This window comes from Panthera tigris, chromosome D4, assembly GCF_018350195.1.
Source record: "Panthera tigris isolate Pti1 chromosome D4, P.tigris_Pti1_mat1.1, whole genome shotgun sequence".
Lineage (NCBI taxonomy): Eukaryota > Metazoa > Chordata > Mammalia > Carnivora > Felidae > Panthera > Panthera tigris.
Genome location: NC_056672.1, coordinates 45,201,134 through 45,219,114, shown reverse-complemented (window position 1 = coordinate 45,219,114; position 17,981 = coordinate 45,201,134). Strand labels below are relative to the sequence as shown.

Here is a 17,981-nt window from a genome sequence, read left to right as displayed (position 1 = left end):
GGCCCCTTGGCTGAAAAGAAGGTGTTAGGGAGAGCGTGCCCACAGCTGACGGGCTCTCACAGGTGAGGGTAATCAGAGAGGCAGGCGCCCACCTGGGACCGGTGCAGCCTTTGGCATTTGGGGGAGAGGCCCCATTAATTTCCACGCAGCTGCAACGAAGGGTCCATCCAAAGATTAGCAAGGCCTGGCAGGCGCTGCGCGAACCCCGTGGGTGCGCTCCGGCCGCCGCCAGGCCTGCCCAAGCTCGCGCGCGTGCCGCGCCCCCGCCGGGCACTCGCGGGACAGCGCGCTCTAGCCACTGCGGGAACTTGAGGAACTTGACTTTCATCTCTGGCCCAAAGCAAGACCTTAGGGTTTGGTGTTTTTTTTTTTTTTTTTTTTTTTTAAATTGCTGAGTGTGGCGAGGCCCCGCCTTTCCGGGCCGGGCTTTGGCCGCCGGGCCGCCCCTCCCGGGCGGGCGCTCCTTCCCTGACGGTGCTGGAGGGCCTGGCGGCGGCGGCCCGTGACACCCATGGCGCTGCCCGCCTGGCTGCAGCCCAGGTAGGGCGCTCGGCCGCGGCGGGAGGCGAGGAGCGCGGGTGAAGGGGCGCCAGGGGCGGGGTTCCATCCCCCCGCGTCCCCCGGCAGCGCGGCGCTGCGCGGCCCAGCGCCCCGCACGCCCTGGAGCTCTGGACGGGCATTAGCTGGTTGGGTGCTTTCTTCTCTCCCCCCTCCGCCCACCCGGAGTCCTTTCCTTACTTTCTCAGACCCAGCGTTGCGGGGAGGTTTTTAGGTCTACCTGCTGCAGAAACACCTATCGCACGTGTAGATTCCAGGGCCCAGTTCCGGAGAAACTGGTTCAGTGGTACTGGGGGTAGAGCCTGGGGAATGTGAGTGTTTACCCAACACTCCAGGTGATTCTTTTGCAGCTTTAAGAAGGGATCCTTCTTCCCCACCCCCTCCTCATCTGTTGGATGCCTGTCGGCAAGCTACACTGTATCTGCTTCCCAGCCTATTTGCTCTCTTTCTCAGAGATTTCACACCTCCGACGAGGAGAGATCCTTGTCTATACAGGCAGGGCCACTCCCACCACCCTTCTGAACCCTCGGGCACACTTCAAACAATGCTCTGCCTAACTACCTCAAACTGTATCTGTCAATCATCCCTTAGTCATCTCCCCAGCAACCCATTTTTAAACTCAGCTTGACTTCCCTTTTCTGGCCGGAGCCACTAAACTGCTTTCTATGTGTGTCTGGCGAAGGGAACGATCTGCTCTTGCAGATACAATAGGCAGTAGCGGGGTGCTGACCCCCATCACGTAATACATTCAAAAGTCGGGTATGGCCAACTACTGAATGATCCGCCCTTTGGAAATGCCACCATCACCACTCCCCCTCTTGTAACCCTAAACCAGTCATTTCAGGTTTTGCACTGAGCAGGCCCAGCTACAGCAACACGTGGGGCACATCAAGCCCTCACCATCTTTTTTTTTTTCCCTCTCCCCCAAATATTCAGAGTCATCTTTGCAACACTTCCTTTTATTCCTTCGTGAGAGCAAGGTTAGAACTTCCTCAAAGCTAAAGTGAATTTTGAAACAGAACCATATTTGGCTTTAAGCAAACCAAAGACACTCCTTTTAGCAGATAATGCATGCTATGGGGCGTTTCACAATCTGCTGTGCATTACAGAGGCAACTAAATTAAAGACTGCTCTGGAATAGTTTTCTCTTGCTCAGGTGGGCCAATAGGCTAGTTAAGAGATGTGTGTATAATGCTGAAAGGATGATGAAGGAAGTGTTTAATGGTATTTTCCTGTATCTATAGGTATAGAAAGAACACCTATCTTTTCATCTACTACCTAATCCAGTTCTGTGGCCACTCATGGATATTTACCAATATGACAGTCCGATTCTTTTCATTTGGAGAAGGTAAAACTCCAAAACAGTTTTGGATTTTTAACTTTGAATCCTTGTTTTCACCCAGTCCTGCTTATATTAATATTTTAACTTCTGTGAACTTCACCTAATATCCTTCACTGCTCTGAAATTTAGTAACCACATTTTTCAGTAACCTTGCTTCCTATTGCAGAAACCAAGCCTTTTTGGAGAAGGGGGCAGGTAAGATGAGGGAAAGGGATTTGGCTTCCCTCTGACTAGGCAATTCGCCCTGAAAACACAGACATGCCATTGGGGCATGCCATTTCACTCTTCCTTTTTGGTTCTGCAGCAAACCTTAGTGGATTTGAGGGGGCTTGAGGAAATCTGTAAATTCCAGTATAACATTTTGTGCAGGGAAATCAGGAATTCACCAAATTCTTCCCTTGTTTTCTTATCCCCCAGGTTTAAGGTAACTGGAGACTACTAATAAGTGAGAGACAAACTTACAGTCCCCAGGGTTCTCTTTGGTCCCCTTCAGGAGTAATGTGTCCCGAAATAAATGACACATCTCTAGATGACTCGCCATCTATATGGGAGTTGGTATTAATGGTTTAAGTCGTAAGTTTCCTCCAGTTTTCTCAAAAGTAAAGGTTTTGACGAGCGCTTCAATTTGTAAAAAATGAATCACTAAGTGGCTGTCAAAATAACATTCACGCTCCATCCCCACGTGGGTAAGTGTCATCACAGTGTACAAATGTTGGGTGACTTGACCGTTTGAGCAAGATTCAGCTAAAAGCTGACCGTTTGAGCTGCTGGATTCAGCTAAAAGCAAACACCTAGAATATACCCCGGGGAAAGTCCTGCTGTGCTCATCAATTCAGACTTGTGTATCATAAGGAAATTTAATTCTGGGGTTACCAAACCTGTTTTATGTTGCTTTTTTCTTTTTAATTTTTTTTAATGTTTATTTTTGAGACAGAGACAGAGCATGAGCATGGGAGGGGCAGAGAGAGAGGGAGACACAGAATCCGAAATAGGCTCCAGGCTCCAAGCTGCCAGCACAGAGCCCGATGCGGGGCTCGAACTCATGAGCCGCGAGATCATGACCTGAGCCAAAGTCGGACGCTCACCCGATGGAGCCACCCAGGCGCCCCGATGTTGCCGTTTTCTTACTGTAAATCTGTAGTTAAAGTCTTGCCTTCAGCGGCCTCCAAAGATACAGCCTAAGGCTTGAATTTCATCTATGAATGTTGGGAGTCTTCAAGCAGAGGAAAACCCAAGCGGTGGGCAATGAACTCTTTCTTATCCTGCCTGGCCCTTCCAGTGGGAAAAATTGCTTTAGTCACCAGTGTGTTTATTTCTTAATTATTATCCTGCTGTTGTAATTATAGAAGCTACTTATTAAAGACACACAACCATTCATATGGAAAGCAGACTGAAAACAACCAAGTGGGGGTTCGGTGCAATTCCTGAATCCGTGTATAAATTATAGTAAGTAGCTTAATAGCAATCTAATCACCTGAATGGTAACACCTGCTACCTTTCCTGTCCCGGAGCTGTGTGACTGATAATGCTGTGTTGTAGCCAGTGCAGGGCAGCGGATGAGAGCATGAGGCTGTCTGCCTCAGCCATCATCTGTGAAATGGGGGTGATGATAATAGTGTTCACCTCATGGCGCCGTTGAGCAGCCCTCAGTGCTCGATAGATTATCGTCATGTGAATGATCACGGGACAGTAAAGGCCCAAAAGTCCTCCCTAGGTGTTTCTTAACACAGCGGGATTTCATTTTAGAATTTAAACCAACAGATTTATCCTATTTAGAGGAAGGGTTGTTTTCCCTCTTATTTCAGTTCTCTCCAAACGCAGCAAGGGCTCTCAGCAACTCCAGAAATCCCCACCAGAGGCCCAAGTTCTAACAAAGATCCAGAAAGCACCAACCAAGTATGTATAGGATGCAAACGCTAGATACACATTATTTAATATCACATTATTAATGCCTTTTCCATAAAGCTTCTCTGAAATATTTTTCTCATCTTTGTCATTTTCTTGTCCATGGAAACATTGTGAATATGCCAGCTTCTTTAATAAGCTTACCTCCAACCTGTTCACATTTGATATAGTCTAGATTCTACCAGGTTGCTTTTATGCAGGAATTGCTTTACAATATAGGGAATAAATCATATAGCTTTGGCCATGATCCTTCTTTTGCAGATTTTTACTTCTTTTTTTGGAAGAGGAACAATTAAGATGTATTATGATATGAAGTGCTTTCTTTGGTTGCATAGTATTCCTTTTTTTATTTTAGAGAGAATGTGTGTGAGCAAGAGCGAGAATGGCAGAGAGAGAGAAGTTTTTTTTAATGTTTTTATTTTTGAGACAGAACGAGTGCGCATGAGCAAGGGAGGGGCAGAGAGAGAGAGAGAGAGAGAGAGAGAGAGAGAGAGAGACTGACTCTGCAGCAGGCTCCAGGCTCTGAGCTCTCAGCACAGAGCCCGACGTGGGGCTCGAACCACGAACCGCGAGATCATGACCTGAGCCGAAGTTGGACACTCAAACGACTGAGCCCCCCAGATGCCTGAAGAGAGAATCTTCAGCAGACGCCATGCTCAGTGCAAAGCCCAATGCGGGGCTTAATCCCAGAACCCTGGGGTTGTGACCTGAGCCGAAATCAAGAGTTGGCACTCAAGCGACTGAGCCACGCAGGCACCCTGGTGGCATAGTATTCTTAGCAATTTAGTAGCTGTTTAGGAAATTTCTCACCTGTGCAATGATTTTTATTTCAAAGTGCTACATAGGTTTGGGTTATGACCTAGTTTTTACTTACTGTATCTCTGTTTAATTCCCTGACGCAGATTCCATGGTTGACACTTTTTATGCTATCGGTCTTGTGATGCGCGTTTGCCAATCCATTTCCCTCTTGGAGTTGCTGCACATATGTGTCGGCATTGAACCAAACCATCTCCTTCCTAGGTTTCTGCAGGTAGGTGGTGGTTTTATTTATTTATTTTTTAGCCATGTTATTGACTGTAATCTCTATGCTGTACTTTTCATTCCTGTGACTTATTTGATAACCGGAAGTTTGAACCTCTTAATCTCCTGTATTTATTTCACCCATCCCCCCAGCCAGCTCTCCTCTGGTAGCCATCAGTTAGCTCTCTGTATTTTAGAGTCTGTTTGGGGTTGTTTTGTTTTGTTTTGTTTTTTTTTTTTTTGGTTCATTTGTTTTTTAGGTGCCGCCTGTAAGTCAAATGATGTGGTATTGTGTTTCTCTCTCTGACTGACCTCACTTAGAATAATACCCACTAGCTCCATCCATGGTCTTGCAAATGGCAAGATCTCATTCTTTTTCATGGCTACTATTCCTGTGTGTGTGTGTGTGTGTGTGTGTGTGTGTGTGTGTGTGTGTGTGTGGTGTGGACCACATCTTCTTTATCCATTCGTCTATGGATGGACACTTGGATTGCTTTCATATCTTAACTATTGTAAATAATGCTGCAATAAACATAGGGGTGCATATATGTTTTCAAATTAGTGTTTTTGTTTTCTTTGGGTAAATACCCAGTAGTGGAGTTACTGAGTCATATGTTATTTCTAGTTTTAATTTTTTAAGGAACCTCCATACTGTTTTCCATCGTGGCTGCACTAATTTATATTCCCAGCAACCGTTCCCCTTTCTCCACATCCTTGCCCACACGTGTTATTTCTTGTCTCTTTGACTCTAGCCATTCTGCCAGGTGTGAGGTGATAGCTCATTGTGGTTTTGATTTGCCTTTTCTTGATGGTAAGTGATGCTGGACATCTTTTCATGTGTCTGTAGGCCATCCTTCTGGTTCCTTTGGAAAAATGTCTATTCAGGTCCTCTTCCCATTTTTAAATTGGACCAGGGTTTTGTTTGTTTGTTTGTTTGTTTGTTTGGTGTTGAGTTGTCTAAGTTCTTCATACATTTTGGTTACTAACTTCTCAGGTATTTCACATGCAAGTATCTTCTCCCATTCACTAGATTGCTTTTTTGTTTTGTCGATGGTCTCATTAGCTGTGCAAAACCTTTTTATTTTGGTGTAGACCTGGTAGTTTAATTTTGCTTTTGTTTCCCTTTACAATATAGGGAGACAGAAGCATAAATATGTTGCTAAGGCTAATGTCTAAGAGATTACTGCCTATGTTTTCCTCTAGGATATTCGTGGTTTCAGGTCTCATTTGATCCATTTTGAGTTTGTTTTCGTGTGTGGTTTAAGAAAGAGGTCCAGTTTCATTCTTTTGCATGCAGCTGTCTCATTTTCTCAACACCATTTTTTGAAGAGACTGTCTTTTCCCCATTGGATATCCTTGCCTCCTTTGTCTAAGATTAATTGACCATATAATCATGGGTTTATTTCTGGGCTCCCTATTCTGTTCCACTGCCGGGTGTGTCTGTTTTGGTTCCAGTTCCATACTGTTTTGATTACTCCAGCTTTGTTGTATATCTTGAAATCTGAGATTGTAATACCTCCACTGTGTTGTTCTTCCTCAAGACTACTTTGTCTATTCGAGGTCTTTTGTGGTTCCATACAAATTTTAGGATTACTGTTTCTAGTTCTGTGAAAATGCTCACGGTAGTTTCATAGGGTTTGCGCTGAATCTGTGCTTTGGATAGTTGGGACATTTTAATGATACTGATTCTTCCAATTCATGAGCATGGTTCTGCAGGGTGGTTTTAATCACATTATCAGTCTTACAGAATCTGTTTTATACTTTGTACTGTTTCAGCCTCCCTTGACTTAAAGCTAGCAATTAAAAAGCAAACCCCTGCAAACTTGCAACCCAAGTCACTAATATGAATTCTATAAAAAACAAACAACAAAACAAAACAAAAACCCCCACCTCATTCTAAGACCCTACGTGGTTAGAAGAGCCATTTGGAAACATTCAGGACAATGACGCTGTTGGTCTGTGCAACACTTTAGTGATCCTGTCTTAGGGACAGATTTTCCAGCCACTTCCCATGCTCACTGTGCCACCACCCTGGGCAGTGTAGGACAGAGGAGAGTCCTAGGATTGGAGTCATTCAGACTTGGGTTGACACCTGGTTCCTCTGCCTTTCACTGTGGGATCATATCCACAGTCATTGAGCTGTTGAAAAAGACACCACACAAAATATCTGGCAAAGTGTAAATGATCCAAACAGAAAAAACAAGTATCCCTCACCCATATCGAAAGAATAGAATACTTAGCCATTTCTTGTTCTTTCTGCCACTTTTACTGAATACAAATGGAAAGGAGAGATATATGTTTATCTAGTATAGCATCTAATCATAGACTTGGGAATCCTACAGACCTGGATTCAAATCCCACTTCTAGCTCTTACTAGTTGTTATAATTTGTTTTTTCTTATGTCAAGTTTTTATTTAACTTCCAGTTAGCTAGCATATAGTGTAATAGTAGTTTCAGGAGTAGAAACCAGTCGTATGGATTTAAACAGAAATTGTTGGGGCGCCTGGGTGGCTCAGTCGGTTAAGTGTCCAACTTCGGCTCGGCTCATGATCTCACAGTTCGTGGGTTCGAGCCCTGCGTCGGGCTCTGCTGACAGCTCAGCCTGGAGCCTGTTTTGGATTCTGTGTCTCCCTCTCACTGCCCCTCCCCCTGCTCGCACTCTGTCTCTCTCTCTCAAAAACAAACAAAAAACATAAAAATTGTTCTGAACCAATTGTTCAGAACCAATTGTTCTGAATCATTTTCTCAAGTGATGTGAAAGTAACTTGTATCTCTTGGAGTAACAGAAAAAACAGGTGAGATAATTTCCTAGCACTAGAATAGAATACCTGGGAGCTATTGCCATTTGTTCAGCTATTTTTTGTTTCCTCTACTGTATCTTTAGCTCTAGATGGCCATGTTCCTTTTTAAAGGCCGGTGGAAGCGAAGGTGAGAAATTCACGGGTGGAGATCTAGTATAGGAAATTATTGCTGGTAAGGTGAGAGAGAGAGAGAAAAAAAAAAATACCATGAAAGCTTAAAAGATGGAAATAGGACTGTAATCCTAAAGAGGCTGTTAAGAACTCAGCATTATAAGTTTATGGGAGATTTTAAATTTTACTTATTAAATAAAAGTAGAGAAATAGTGTTAAGATGAAGACATTTTAAGTGTTGAAATATCAAATGTAAAATAAAAGTCAGGATAATATTTAGAGCCTTGACTCCTAATAACAGAGTAGTCAGCTAGCCAAGACCTAGATGGACTTCCCTTAACTGTATTTCCTTACAAAATAAAAAGGAGTACATGTCTGTCCCAGAAGCAGCATATTTGGGAACAAGAGTTATTGATGTTTATTATACGTTAACTAACACAATGTTTATAGTTCCAACATTCCATCATGCTAATTTTAGGGAACAGAATTAACCATCCAGGTTGAATGCAAGTTGTAGTCTATCATGGAATTATTTTACCTGGAGGATGACCAAGCTCGTTGAAAGTCTAAGTCATGTTTTCTTTTGGCATACTTTCTTTTGGTATTCTTTGGTGTATATTTTTTGGACTTTTTACTTTCTTAGGCTAAATTGGCTAATATCAGTTTCATGGTGAAACAGCACTTTCAAAATTAAGAGTAATGTTATTTTAGTTATTGACATTGTAAGGCATACAAGTGAGACACGGGATAAGTAGACTTGTAAGAAAGAAAACAGAGCACCTTAATTGTGCCTAGAAAATGTGCACCTTTTTTATGATTTCCAAAATTATGTAGGCTTGCCTAGTTATAGAAATTATTATGCAGCTTAGAAATCTGATGTCTTGGAGTTCCAGAAATTCCAGACTATTTAAATGTGCTTGTATTCACTATTAATCTAATGTGATCTAATTATAGAACTATGGTCCGTGTAATCAAACTATATCCTGGTTTGGTAATTAAAAAAAAAAAAAGGCAAATCTACATTGAATCTTTTTATTCAGAGTGATTTGCAGTGTCTGCTGTTCATGGGGCTCAAATGATTTTTAAGTCTTTTTTGTTGGGAGGGATGACAAGTGAGGGATTTACCACATGAGGGAAGACAGCTACCATTTTCATCCTGGGCTACTATTAATTTTTGTTGTGATTGTTTGCCTTCCTCTTTTTATCTCTTTCAGATTTTATCTGTCCTCTATTTGTGGTATTCATTTACTGTCTTTTCTATAGTTTTCCAAATAGACCTGGTGTTGGAAAAAGCTTTGAAAATCCGTCTCATCATATTCAAAGTTTCATTTTCTACCCCCTTCCTTCATTTGAGCTCTGCAGACAATTAGAAGAATTCCCTCATTATGAGATGACTCGGGAGGCCCCTGCTTTAAAATAACCAAACAAAACTCTAAGGTTGTGTAATCATTCTTGGTTTTCCTGTTTCCCCATTTTTTAAGTGAAGAAACTGTAGTTAAGATTGTGGCTAAGCTTCTTTCCACCGTTAGCCTAGCTGATTGCATATAGCATCTTGAAAAATGCATTGGTGTGCAACTGCTTTCAGTGGGCTGAAAAACACGTCCACAAATTTGTGATGTCACTTGGCCGTTACCTTTGCGAGACTAAGTGACGACTGAATTATCTTTTTGGGAAACTGGTCTTCCAAAATCTCAAGATAAGTGATTTCATAAAGCAACAGGAGAGTTTAACTGAACCATGTATCAAATGATTGTGGTGGGTTTATAGAAGGTGTGTTTGTGTTCCGTGTTTTGTTCTGTGCATTTCTGGATGTTGTATACACACGTATTTATTTTGATAGGGAAAAGCCATTACGAATTTCTAAAAGCCATTATGAATCACACACAATTGCAAAAGGGGAGGAAACCCATTGACAATAAGACTAAAATAATTTAACGGAATAAAATGTTTTATGTATTTTCAAAATACACAATATACATTAAATACAGTAAACGGTAATAAATTTTATATATTTAAAAAAACACACTTTAGGAGTAAAAGGCAAACCTATAAAATAAATCGTTGCTTAAAGACATCCTTTTTGGAAATAATTACATGTCAATTAAAATTATATAGAGAAGGGGCTCCTGGGTGGCTCAGTTGGTTGAACGTCCAACTTTGGCCCATGTCATGATCTCACAGTTTGTGAGTTCGAGCCCCATGTCAGGCTCTGTGCTGACAGCTCAGAGCCTGGAGCCTGCTTTGGATTCTTTGTCTCCCTCCCTCTCTGCCCCTACCCTGCTTGTGCTCTGTCTCTGTCTCTCTCTCAAAAATAAATATTAAAAAAAAGTTATATAGAGAAATATAGTAAACTTTTAATTTTATAATAAATACAATATATATAAAACATATAAATATGCTTTTAATTTATAAAATGGGAAAATAAAAAAGGTCCAAAAGAAACACAGAACTATTTTAACACATGATAATATAAGTGAATATAAAACTAGGCGTTACTCCTCTCCAACCCCTTCCTCCCAAAAGAGTCCCCATGTTTAGCTTGGTAAAAAATAAATAAATAAATTAATTAATTAAATTAAATTTAAAAAGTTGAATTGAGAAATTCGTTTATTTCAATAGAGGTAATCAAAATAGCTTGGTTTTCATAGTGTGGAAACACTACCAACCCTGAAATACTGATTTTGAAGGACTTTGTTCTGACTTTGTGCAGAAGCCTGAGAAAGGTTTTTATTGATCCTTCTGGATGTCTCAACTCCAGGAGAGGGGAAAATCTCCACAAAACTAACCTTTGTATCAGGACATTAGACTGATATGCCTTTAGGAAACCCTCAGAGTAATCCAATTTACTCCTTTGCATTTTGAGAAATGCTTGAAATTCAAAGACTTCCATATAAAATCGAATTAAAAAGTCTAAACTCTGCGTTGTTCCTTTGCATTGCAATAAACACTGCTGCACATGTATTCATTTTACAAAATGAAAAATCTATAAATCAAAACACCAGGAAATTCCTCAAATTCCTGTGCCTACAAAACTTCCATTTGTGAACCTAAATTGCAAAAACCATTGTTACATTTACTAATAATCCCCTCCCATTCCTGATAAGGGCAAGCAAGCGTCTGCTGGTCAAAAATCCCTCCAAGGATCTCACACAGTCTTAGATTCTGCGAACAAACATGAAGGAAATGCCAACAGAGTATTGTAAAGTAAACCCTTTTCGGAAGACTGCCAAGTTGCACCCTGATTTCTTTTTAGCTGTGTGGCAGGTACGTTTTTGCATTGCTGGATTAAATAATCTGGTTTTCCATGAAATCACAGATTTTCTTTCCACTTTTGAGTTGAGATCAGGTTTATGTTGTTGGAGATAAAACTGTCCTGGAGACTGTGTCAGGCTGACCTTCTCAATGTTGAATCTTCCTGGGAATGAATGGCACAGTTCACTCTGTAGGTAGGATTTTAGGTTTTTCCTTTTTTTTTTTTTTTTTTTTTTTTTTTTGCGTTTGATCCATGCAGTTCTTCAGTGTGATCATTAAAAAACTATATTTATAGTATAATTTTAAAGATGCTGAGATTCGCCTTTTTTATTCACTGATAGTCTTTAAAAAAAAAAAAAAAAAGATTATTTATTTTGAGGGAGGAGGGGCAGCGTGTGAGAGAATCCCAAGCAGGCTCTGTGCTGTCAGTGCAGAGCCCAATGTGGGGATCGATCCCACAAACTGTGAGATCATGACCTGAGCTGAAATCAAGAGTTGGATGCTTAACTGACTGAGCCATGCAGGCGTCCTTTCACTGATAGCCTTAATGTACTAATCACTACATTAAATTATATTTATTTTATTAATAATAGCTTACATTTATTTAGGACTTTTAAAAAAAATTTTTTTTTTTTTAACATTTATTTATTTTTGAGACAGAGAGAGACAGAGCATGAACGGGGAGGGTCAGAGAGAGAGGGAGACACAGAATCCGAAACAGGCTCCAGGCTCTGAGCTGTCAGCACACAGCCCGACGCGGGGCTTGAACTCACGGACCGCGAGATCATGACCTGAGGCGAAGTCGGATGCTCAACTGACTGAGCCACCCAGGCGCCCCAATTTAGGACTTTATATGTGCCAAATAGTTTTCTAAGTCCATGTGCATTAACTAATTTAATCTTCACAATAACCTTATACTAAATATTTACTATATAATATTAATACTAGTTATTATTTCCAGTGTAATTACTTAACACAGAAGTTAAATAAATGACTGAAGTCCACATAAATTGTGGATGGTGGAGTGAAAATTTGGATTTAGGCTATTTGTCTTGAATTCTCAACTCTTCTAAATGTGCTTATTGTATATCTTACCAAGTAGGATATAAATACCCTGAGGGCTGGGCCTTGGTCTTATTCATGGCTAGATCTCCCAGGATCCAGAACAGTGCACTTAATAAGTATGACGAATGATGAATAAACAAAAATATATATAAATAAAATTATGTCAACGTTTGTGTCTTACAGAAGAAAGTAATTGATGGTTTTGAACACATTAAAGATCTGCTTCTAAGGTTCTTGACAGAAATTCATAGGTTGGAAATAGTTTGGGTTATTTAGTAAAATAATAGTCTTTGAGGCTAATTTTTATTTCTTTTTTAAATGAAATATAATTAACATACAGTGTTGGGGCGCCTGGACGGCTCCCGTCGGTTAAGCGTCCGACTCTTGGTTTCAGCTCAGGTCGTGATCTCACGGTTCGTGAGTTCAAGCCCCACATTGGGCTCCGTGCTGACAGCATGGAGCCTGCCTGGGATTCTCTCTCTCCCTCTCTCTCTCTGCCCCTCCTCTGCTCTGTCTCTCAAAATAAATAAACTTAAAAAAATTCAAAAACGTAGTGTTATATTTCAGATGTACAGTATGATTCAACAGTTCTGTACTCAGTGTTCATCACTCTAAGTGTACTCTTAATCCCCTTCATCTCTTTCACCCATCACCCCACTCACCTCCCCTCTGGCAACCACCAGTTTGTTTTCTGTATTCGAGTCTGTTTTTTTTGTTTCTCTTTTTTTTTTCTTCATTTGTTTCTTAAATTCCACATTTGAGTGAAATTATATGGTGTTTGTCTTTCTCTCTCTGACTTATTTCACTTAGCATTGTATCTTCTGGGTCCATCCATGTTGTTGCACATGGCAAGATTTTGTCCTGTTTAATGGCTGAGTAATATTCCATTATATACGTGTACACACACACACACACACACACACACACACACACACACACACACACACCCCATCTCTTCTTTATCCATCTATGGATGCACACTTGAGTTGTTTCCATATCTTGGCTATTGTCAATAATGCTACTATAAACATAGGGGTGTGTATATCTTTTCGAATTAGTGTTTTCATTTTCTTTGGGTAAATGGAATTCCAGTGGAATTACTGGATCATATGGTATTTCTATTTTGAATTTTTAAGGAAACTCCATACTGTTTTCCACAGTGACTGCACCACAGGCATTTTCACCAACAGTGTACCGATGCTCCTTTTTCTCCACAGCCTCACCAATACTTGGTATTTCCTGTGTTTTTGATTTTAGTCATTCTGACTGATTGATATCTCCTTGTGGGTTTGATTTGCATTTCCCTAATGATTAGGTTAGGGATGTTGAGCATCTTCTCATGTGTCTGTTGGCCATCTGGATATCTTCTTTGGAAAAATGTCTATTTGGGTCCCCTGCTTGTTTTTAATCAGATTATTTGGTGTATTTTTGGTGTTGTATAAGTTATTTATATATTTTGGATATTAATGCCTTATAGGATATAGCATTTGCAAATATCTTCACCCATTGAGTAGGTTACTTTTTGCTGATGGTTTCCTCCCCTATGCAAAAGTCTTTTATTCTGGTGTAGTCTCAATAGTTTAATTTTACTTTTGTTTCTCTTGCCAGAGTAGACCTATCTAGAAAAACATCTCTATAGCTGATGTCAAAGCAATTATCACCTATGTTTTTTTCTAGGATTTTTATGGCCTCAGGTCTCACGTTTAGGTCTTTGACCCATTTTGAGTTTATTTTTGTGTATGGTGCAAAAAAGTGGTCCAGTTTAATTCTTTTGCATGTAGCTGTCTCATCTTCCCAGTACCATTTGTTGAAGAGACTGTCTTTTCCCCACGGTGTCCTCTTGCCTACTTTGTTTTAGATTAGTTGACCAGAGATGTGTGGGTATATTTCCAGGCTCTCCTGTTCTGTTGATCTATATCTCTGTCGTTTGTGTCAGTACCATACTGTTTTGACTAATACAGCTTTGTCATGTATCTTGAAACCAGGGAATGTGATACCTCCATCTTTGTTCTTCTTTCTCAACGTTGCTTTGTCTGTTTGAGGTCTTTTGTGGTTCCTTACAAATTTTCGGATCGTTGAGGCACCTGGTTGGCTCGGTTAAACATCTGACTCTTGATTTCAGCTCAGATTATGATCCCCGGGTCATGGGATCAAGCCCCACATGGGCTTCATGCTGAGTGTGGAGCCTGCTTAAGGTTCTTTCTCCCTCTGCCACACTCGTGTGCTCTCTCAAATTAAAAAAACAAATTAGGATTATTCTAGTTCTGTGAAAAATGTTGTTGGCATTTTGATAGGGGTTGCATTAGATCTGTAGATTGCTTTGGGTGGTGTGGACATTCTAACAATACTGGTTCTAATCAGTAAGCGTGGGATACCGTTCCATTTATGTGTCATCTTCAATTTCTTTCATCAGTGTTTTATAGTTTTACCTTTATCTCCTTGATTACATTTATTCCTAGATGTTTTGTTATTTTTGGTGCAATTGTAAACATGATCTGTTTTTTTTTTTTTTTTAACGTTTTATTTATTTTTGAGACAGGGAGAGACAGAGCATGAACAGGGGAGGGTCAGAGAGAGGGAGACACAGAATCCGAAACAGGCTCCAGGCTCTGAGCTGTCAGCACAGAGCCCGACGCGGGGCTCGAACTCACGGACTGCGAGATCATGACCTGAGCCGAAGTTGGCCTCTTAACCGACCGAGCCACCCAGGCGCCCCAACATGATTGTTCTCTTAATTTCTTTTTCTGCTACTTTTAATTCTAGAAATTCTCTCTATAGAGGGAATAGTTGATAACTAAAGCTGCCATTTATAGTCACAACTTAGTTTTAGTCACTGCTTAACTTGGAATTTAGGATTCCCAAATAGAACATAAAAATGCAAAGTATTTTTATTTTATAGTTACCATACTTTTTTGAGTATACCACATTATGACAATGTTTCATTTGGCCGAAGTTACTGGTTGTTTTTTTTTTTTTTTTTTTTTTTTTTAATGGTGCTTTTATTCTACCTGGTTTGAGCTATGCTAAACATTAAAAAACCATTAGTAATTAGTCATGTTCTCTTAGGATTTGTTTAAAATGATGAAGTGCTAAGTTCTCACAGGTGTAAAGCTCCAAATAACTGGCCAAATTATTATACATAAAGGTAAGTAATAAATTAAAAAGTCTAGTCTTCAAAAGTGTTTGGTGTTGATTTAGAATATCAAGGAGGTTCTTGTTTTAAGTTTAACTTTTTAAAAGAGGCTTTTAAAAAAAAATTTTTTTTTAACGTTTATTTATTTTTGAGACAGAGAGAGACAGAGCATGAACAGGGGAGGGGCAGAGAGAGAGGGAGACACAGAATCTGAAATGGGCTTCAGGCTCCGAGCTGTCAGCACAGAGCCCGACGCGGGGCTCGAACTCATGGACCGTGAGATCATGACCTGAGCCGAAGTCAGATGCTTAACTGACTGAGCCACCCAGGTGCCCCTAAAAGAGGCTTTTGAGGGGCACCTGGTGGCTCGGTTGGTTAAGCATTCGACTTCAGCTCAGGTCATGATCTTACAGTTAGTGAGTTCCAGCCCCTCATGGGCTCTGTGCTGACAGCTCAGAGCCTGGAGCCTGCTTCGAATTCTGGGTCTCCCTCTCTCTCTGCCCCTCCCAGGCTTGTGCTCTGTCTGTCTCAAAAATAAACAAACATTAAAAAAAAAATTTGAAAAGAGGCTTTTTGAAAGAATAGACTATAACCTGGATATTAGGCATGAGGATAGCCCATGAAATGACAAGGGGGAAAATGTCTTTGTGCTTCAAAACGAGGGATTTAGAGTCACGTCGTCTAGATTTTTATCCCAGATCTGTAGGCAAGTCACTTTCACTTTGTAAGATGCAAGGTCCTTTATAAAAGGCAGAAAAAAATTAAAACACTTATTTCTTAGAGTCATTGTGGAGATTAAATGAGGTATGGTGTATGTTTGGAACCTTACACGAATTATACGGTAAATATTGGCTGTTCTCAATTTAAGAATAGCTCCAACTAGATTCTCCCAGTGTATTGTCATCGAATGGTCAAGTTAGAGTTGAAGAACCATCAGATAATTTAATTGACGTTGTAAGAGGTGTCTTCACATATTCCATATGTGTGTATGTGGTTGTGGGGTTTGGGGGCATGTTGATTGCCAATTTCTATGCAATTGGGATTGCATCAGTAACAAGTGGTGATTCTCAACAGGGCGAATTCTATTGTCCAGTAACATTCTCTGTTTTAGGAGATTTCCCCCTCTGTACTCATCAGTTAAGGGGCAGTCTGACATCATGGATAGCTTACAACTCCGGAAACCAAAAAGCTCGGGATCTCTATGTTTCTAGGTCTGCCGCTAGGGCAAGTCACTTCTCTGGTTCTCCAGTTTTTTATTTGTAAAAAAGGTAGGATTGGGCTAGAGTGGACCCTAGAGATCCATCTTATCAAGAAGTATTTAGGTCTTTTCTTTCTGTAGTGAGCCATAGAATTAGGAATATGTGTTGTTATGTACGCATTCACGTGTATATATCTTCTGAGATTTTTATCAGAAATTAGATGATTTTCCTAATTAGCAGGCACTGACCAAACGGAAGATTAGGTGGTTCCTAAGTACTTATTTGCTCCTCAGATGTTCGCCTAAAATCTTTTATCTGAAGGCTGCCGGGTGTCACTGACAGCAAGCTTGGATCATTTGGTAATTATAATTGCGGTTAAGTATACTTCTTTATGTAAATATAAATTAAGAAACTAGGGCATTGTAAAGAAAGACTAACAAAATAAATACAGCTGTGTAGATAGCTTCTCTAGATGGACTAACGTATGAATCATATGCAATTCCCTTAGCCAAGCAGAGACCCTCTTGACTCAGTGCTGCGGTCATAAACATGCTGATAGAGCATGTGGGCCCAGTGTTGGCACATCTTGGATTTCTCTGCAGTAGGTGATTTTCCAGGATTAACAAGCCTATGATTCTAAGTCACAGATTATTCCTAGATCTGCCTCAAAAATAAAGACAGCTATTGAAAAATATAAAGCAATCCTCCTTCTTTAAATCACTACTATGCTCCTTCAATCTCCAGTACATTTTCCTTTTACCACTGAAAGCAAAGTAAAATGTTCTCTTAAAAAAAAAAAAAGAAAAAGAAAAAAAAATGCAGCCTATACAGGGGGTATTAATGTAAGAAGTCACGTTATATTTAGATTGGGGAAGAAGAATGTGTGTTTTGAGGTCAGTAATTGGAGCTAAGCCATAAGTGTGTGAATTCTCAATGATTTGAAAATGCTTACTGACTTGGAAAAAAATGTGTATGTTGAATTCTTTTCATTTTCCACTGGCTTTTAAAGGTTAGGATTGTATTACTTCTCTTCCCCCTTAAAAAAAAAAAAATGCTACGATGACTTAGATGAAATCGAAATTTCTGGGCCCATTATTCAAAACCCTTCACAACCCAGCCCCAGCACCTTTTTAATTTTATCTCCTATTATTCCCTTCTCCACACTTTCCTCCAACTGTAGCCTCCAGGGGTTCTCATTACTCCCCAGTACACCTGCATTTTCACACCTCTGCCTCTTTGCTTAGTCTGCTCCCCTGACCTAGGATGCCCTTTCTCCTACTCGGTCTACCTGACAGACTCCCGTCCCTTCTCCCAGATCCCTCTGAAGTGTTACCTGTCTTCATGAGTCTCTCTGGATCCTTTCCCGAGGCAGGTATCTCCCTCACCTGTGCTCCCATACAGAGCACTTTAAACGGCACCATTATTCACACCGTGTCAGAATTCTGTCCTCACATTCTCCTACCGCTGCTTCCCTCTGGAGCAAGGACCATGCTTTCTGCCAAAGTGAATAACAACACGTGTGCCTTTCTTGCAGGGGGAGAGCTATCCCGATTCAGATAAAATACAGGTTTTCTTTTCTTTTCATTTGTTATATG

General features: G+C 40.5%; 1 protein-coding gene across 2 annotated transcripts in view; it reads left to right on the top strand.

The window, feature by feature from the left end:
• The first annotated feature begins 427 nt into the window (after window positions 1–427).
• The window catches only part of HACD4 (3-hydroxyacyl-CoA dehydratase 4), a 36,975-nt gene continuing 19,421 nt past the window's right edge, over window positions 428–17,981 (top strand). Inside the window, exons 1-3 of one of the 2 annotated variants that reach the window (XM_042965281.1) lie at window positions 428–540; window positions 1,803–1,906; window positions 4,708–4,835. In XM_042965281.1, the coding sequence (XP_042821215.1) occupies window positions 512–540; window positions 1,803–1,906; window positions 4,708–4,835 (261 nt within the window). In that variant the 5' untranslated portion in view covers window positions 428–511. Of the gene's footprint in view, window positions 541–615; window positions 1,715–1,802; window positions 1,907–4,707; window positions 4,836–17,981 lie in introns of those variants that run through there. The other variant, XM_042965282.1, reaches the window with a different exon arrangement.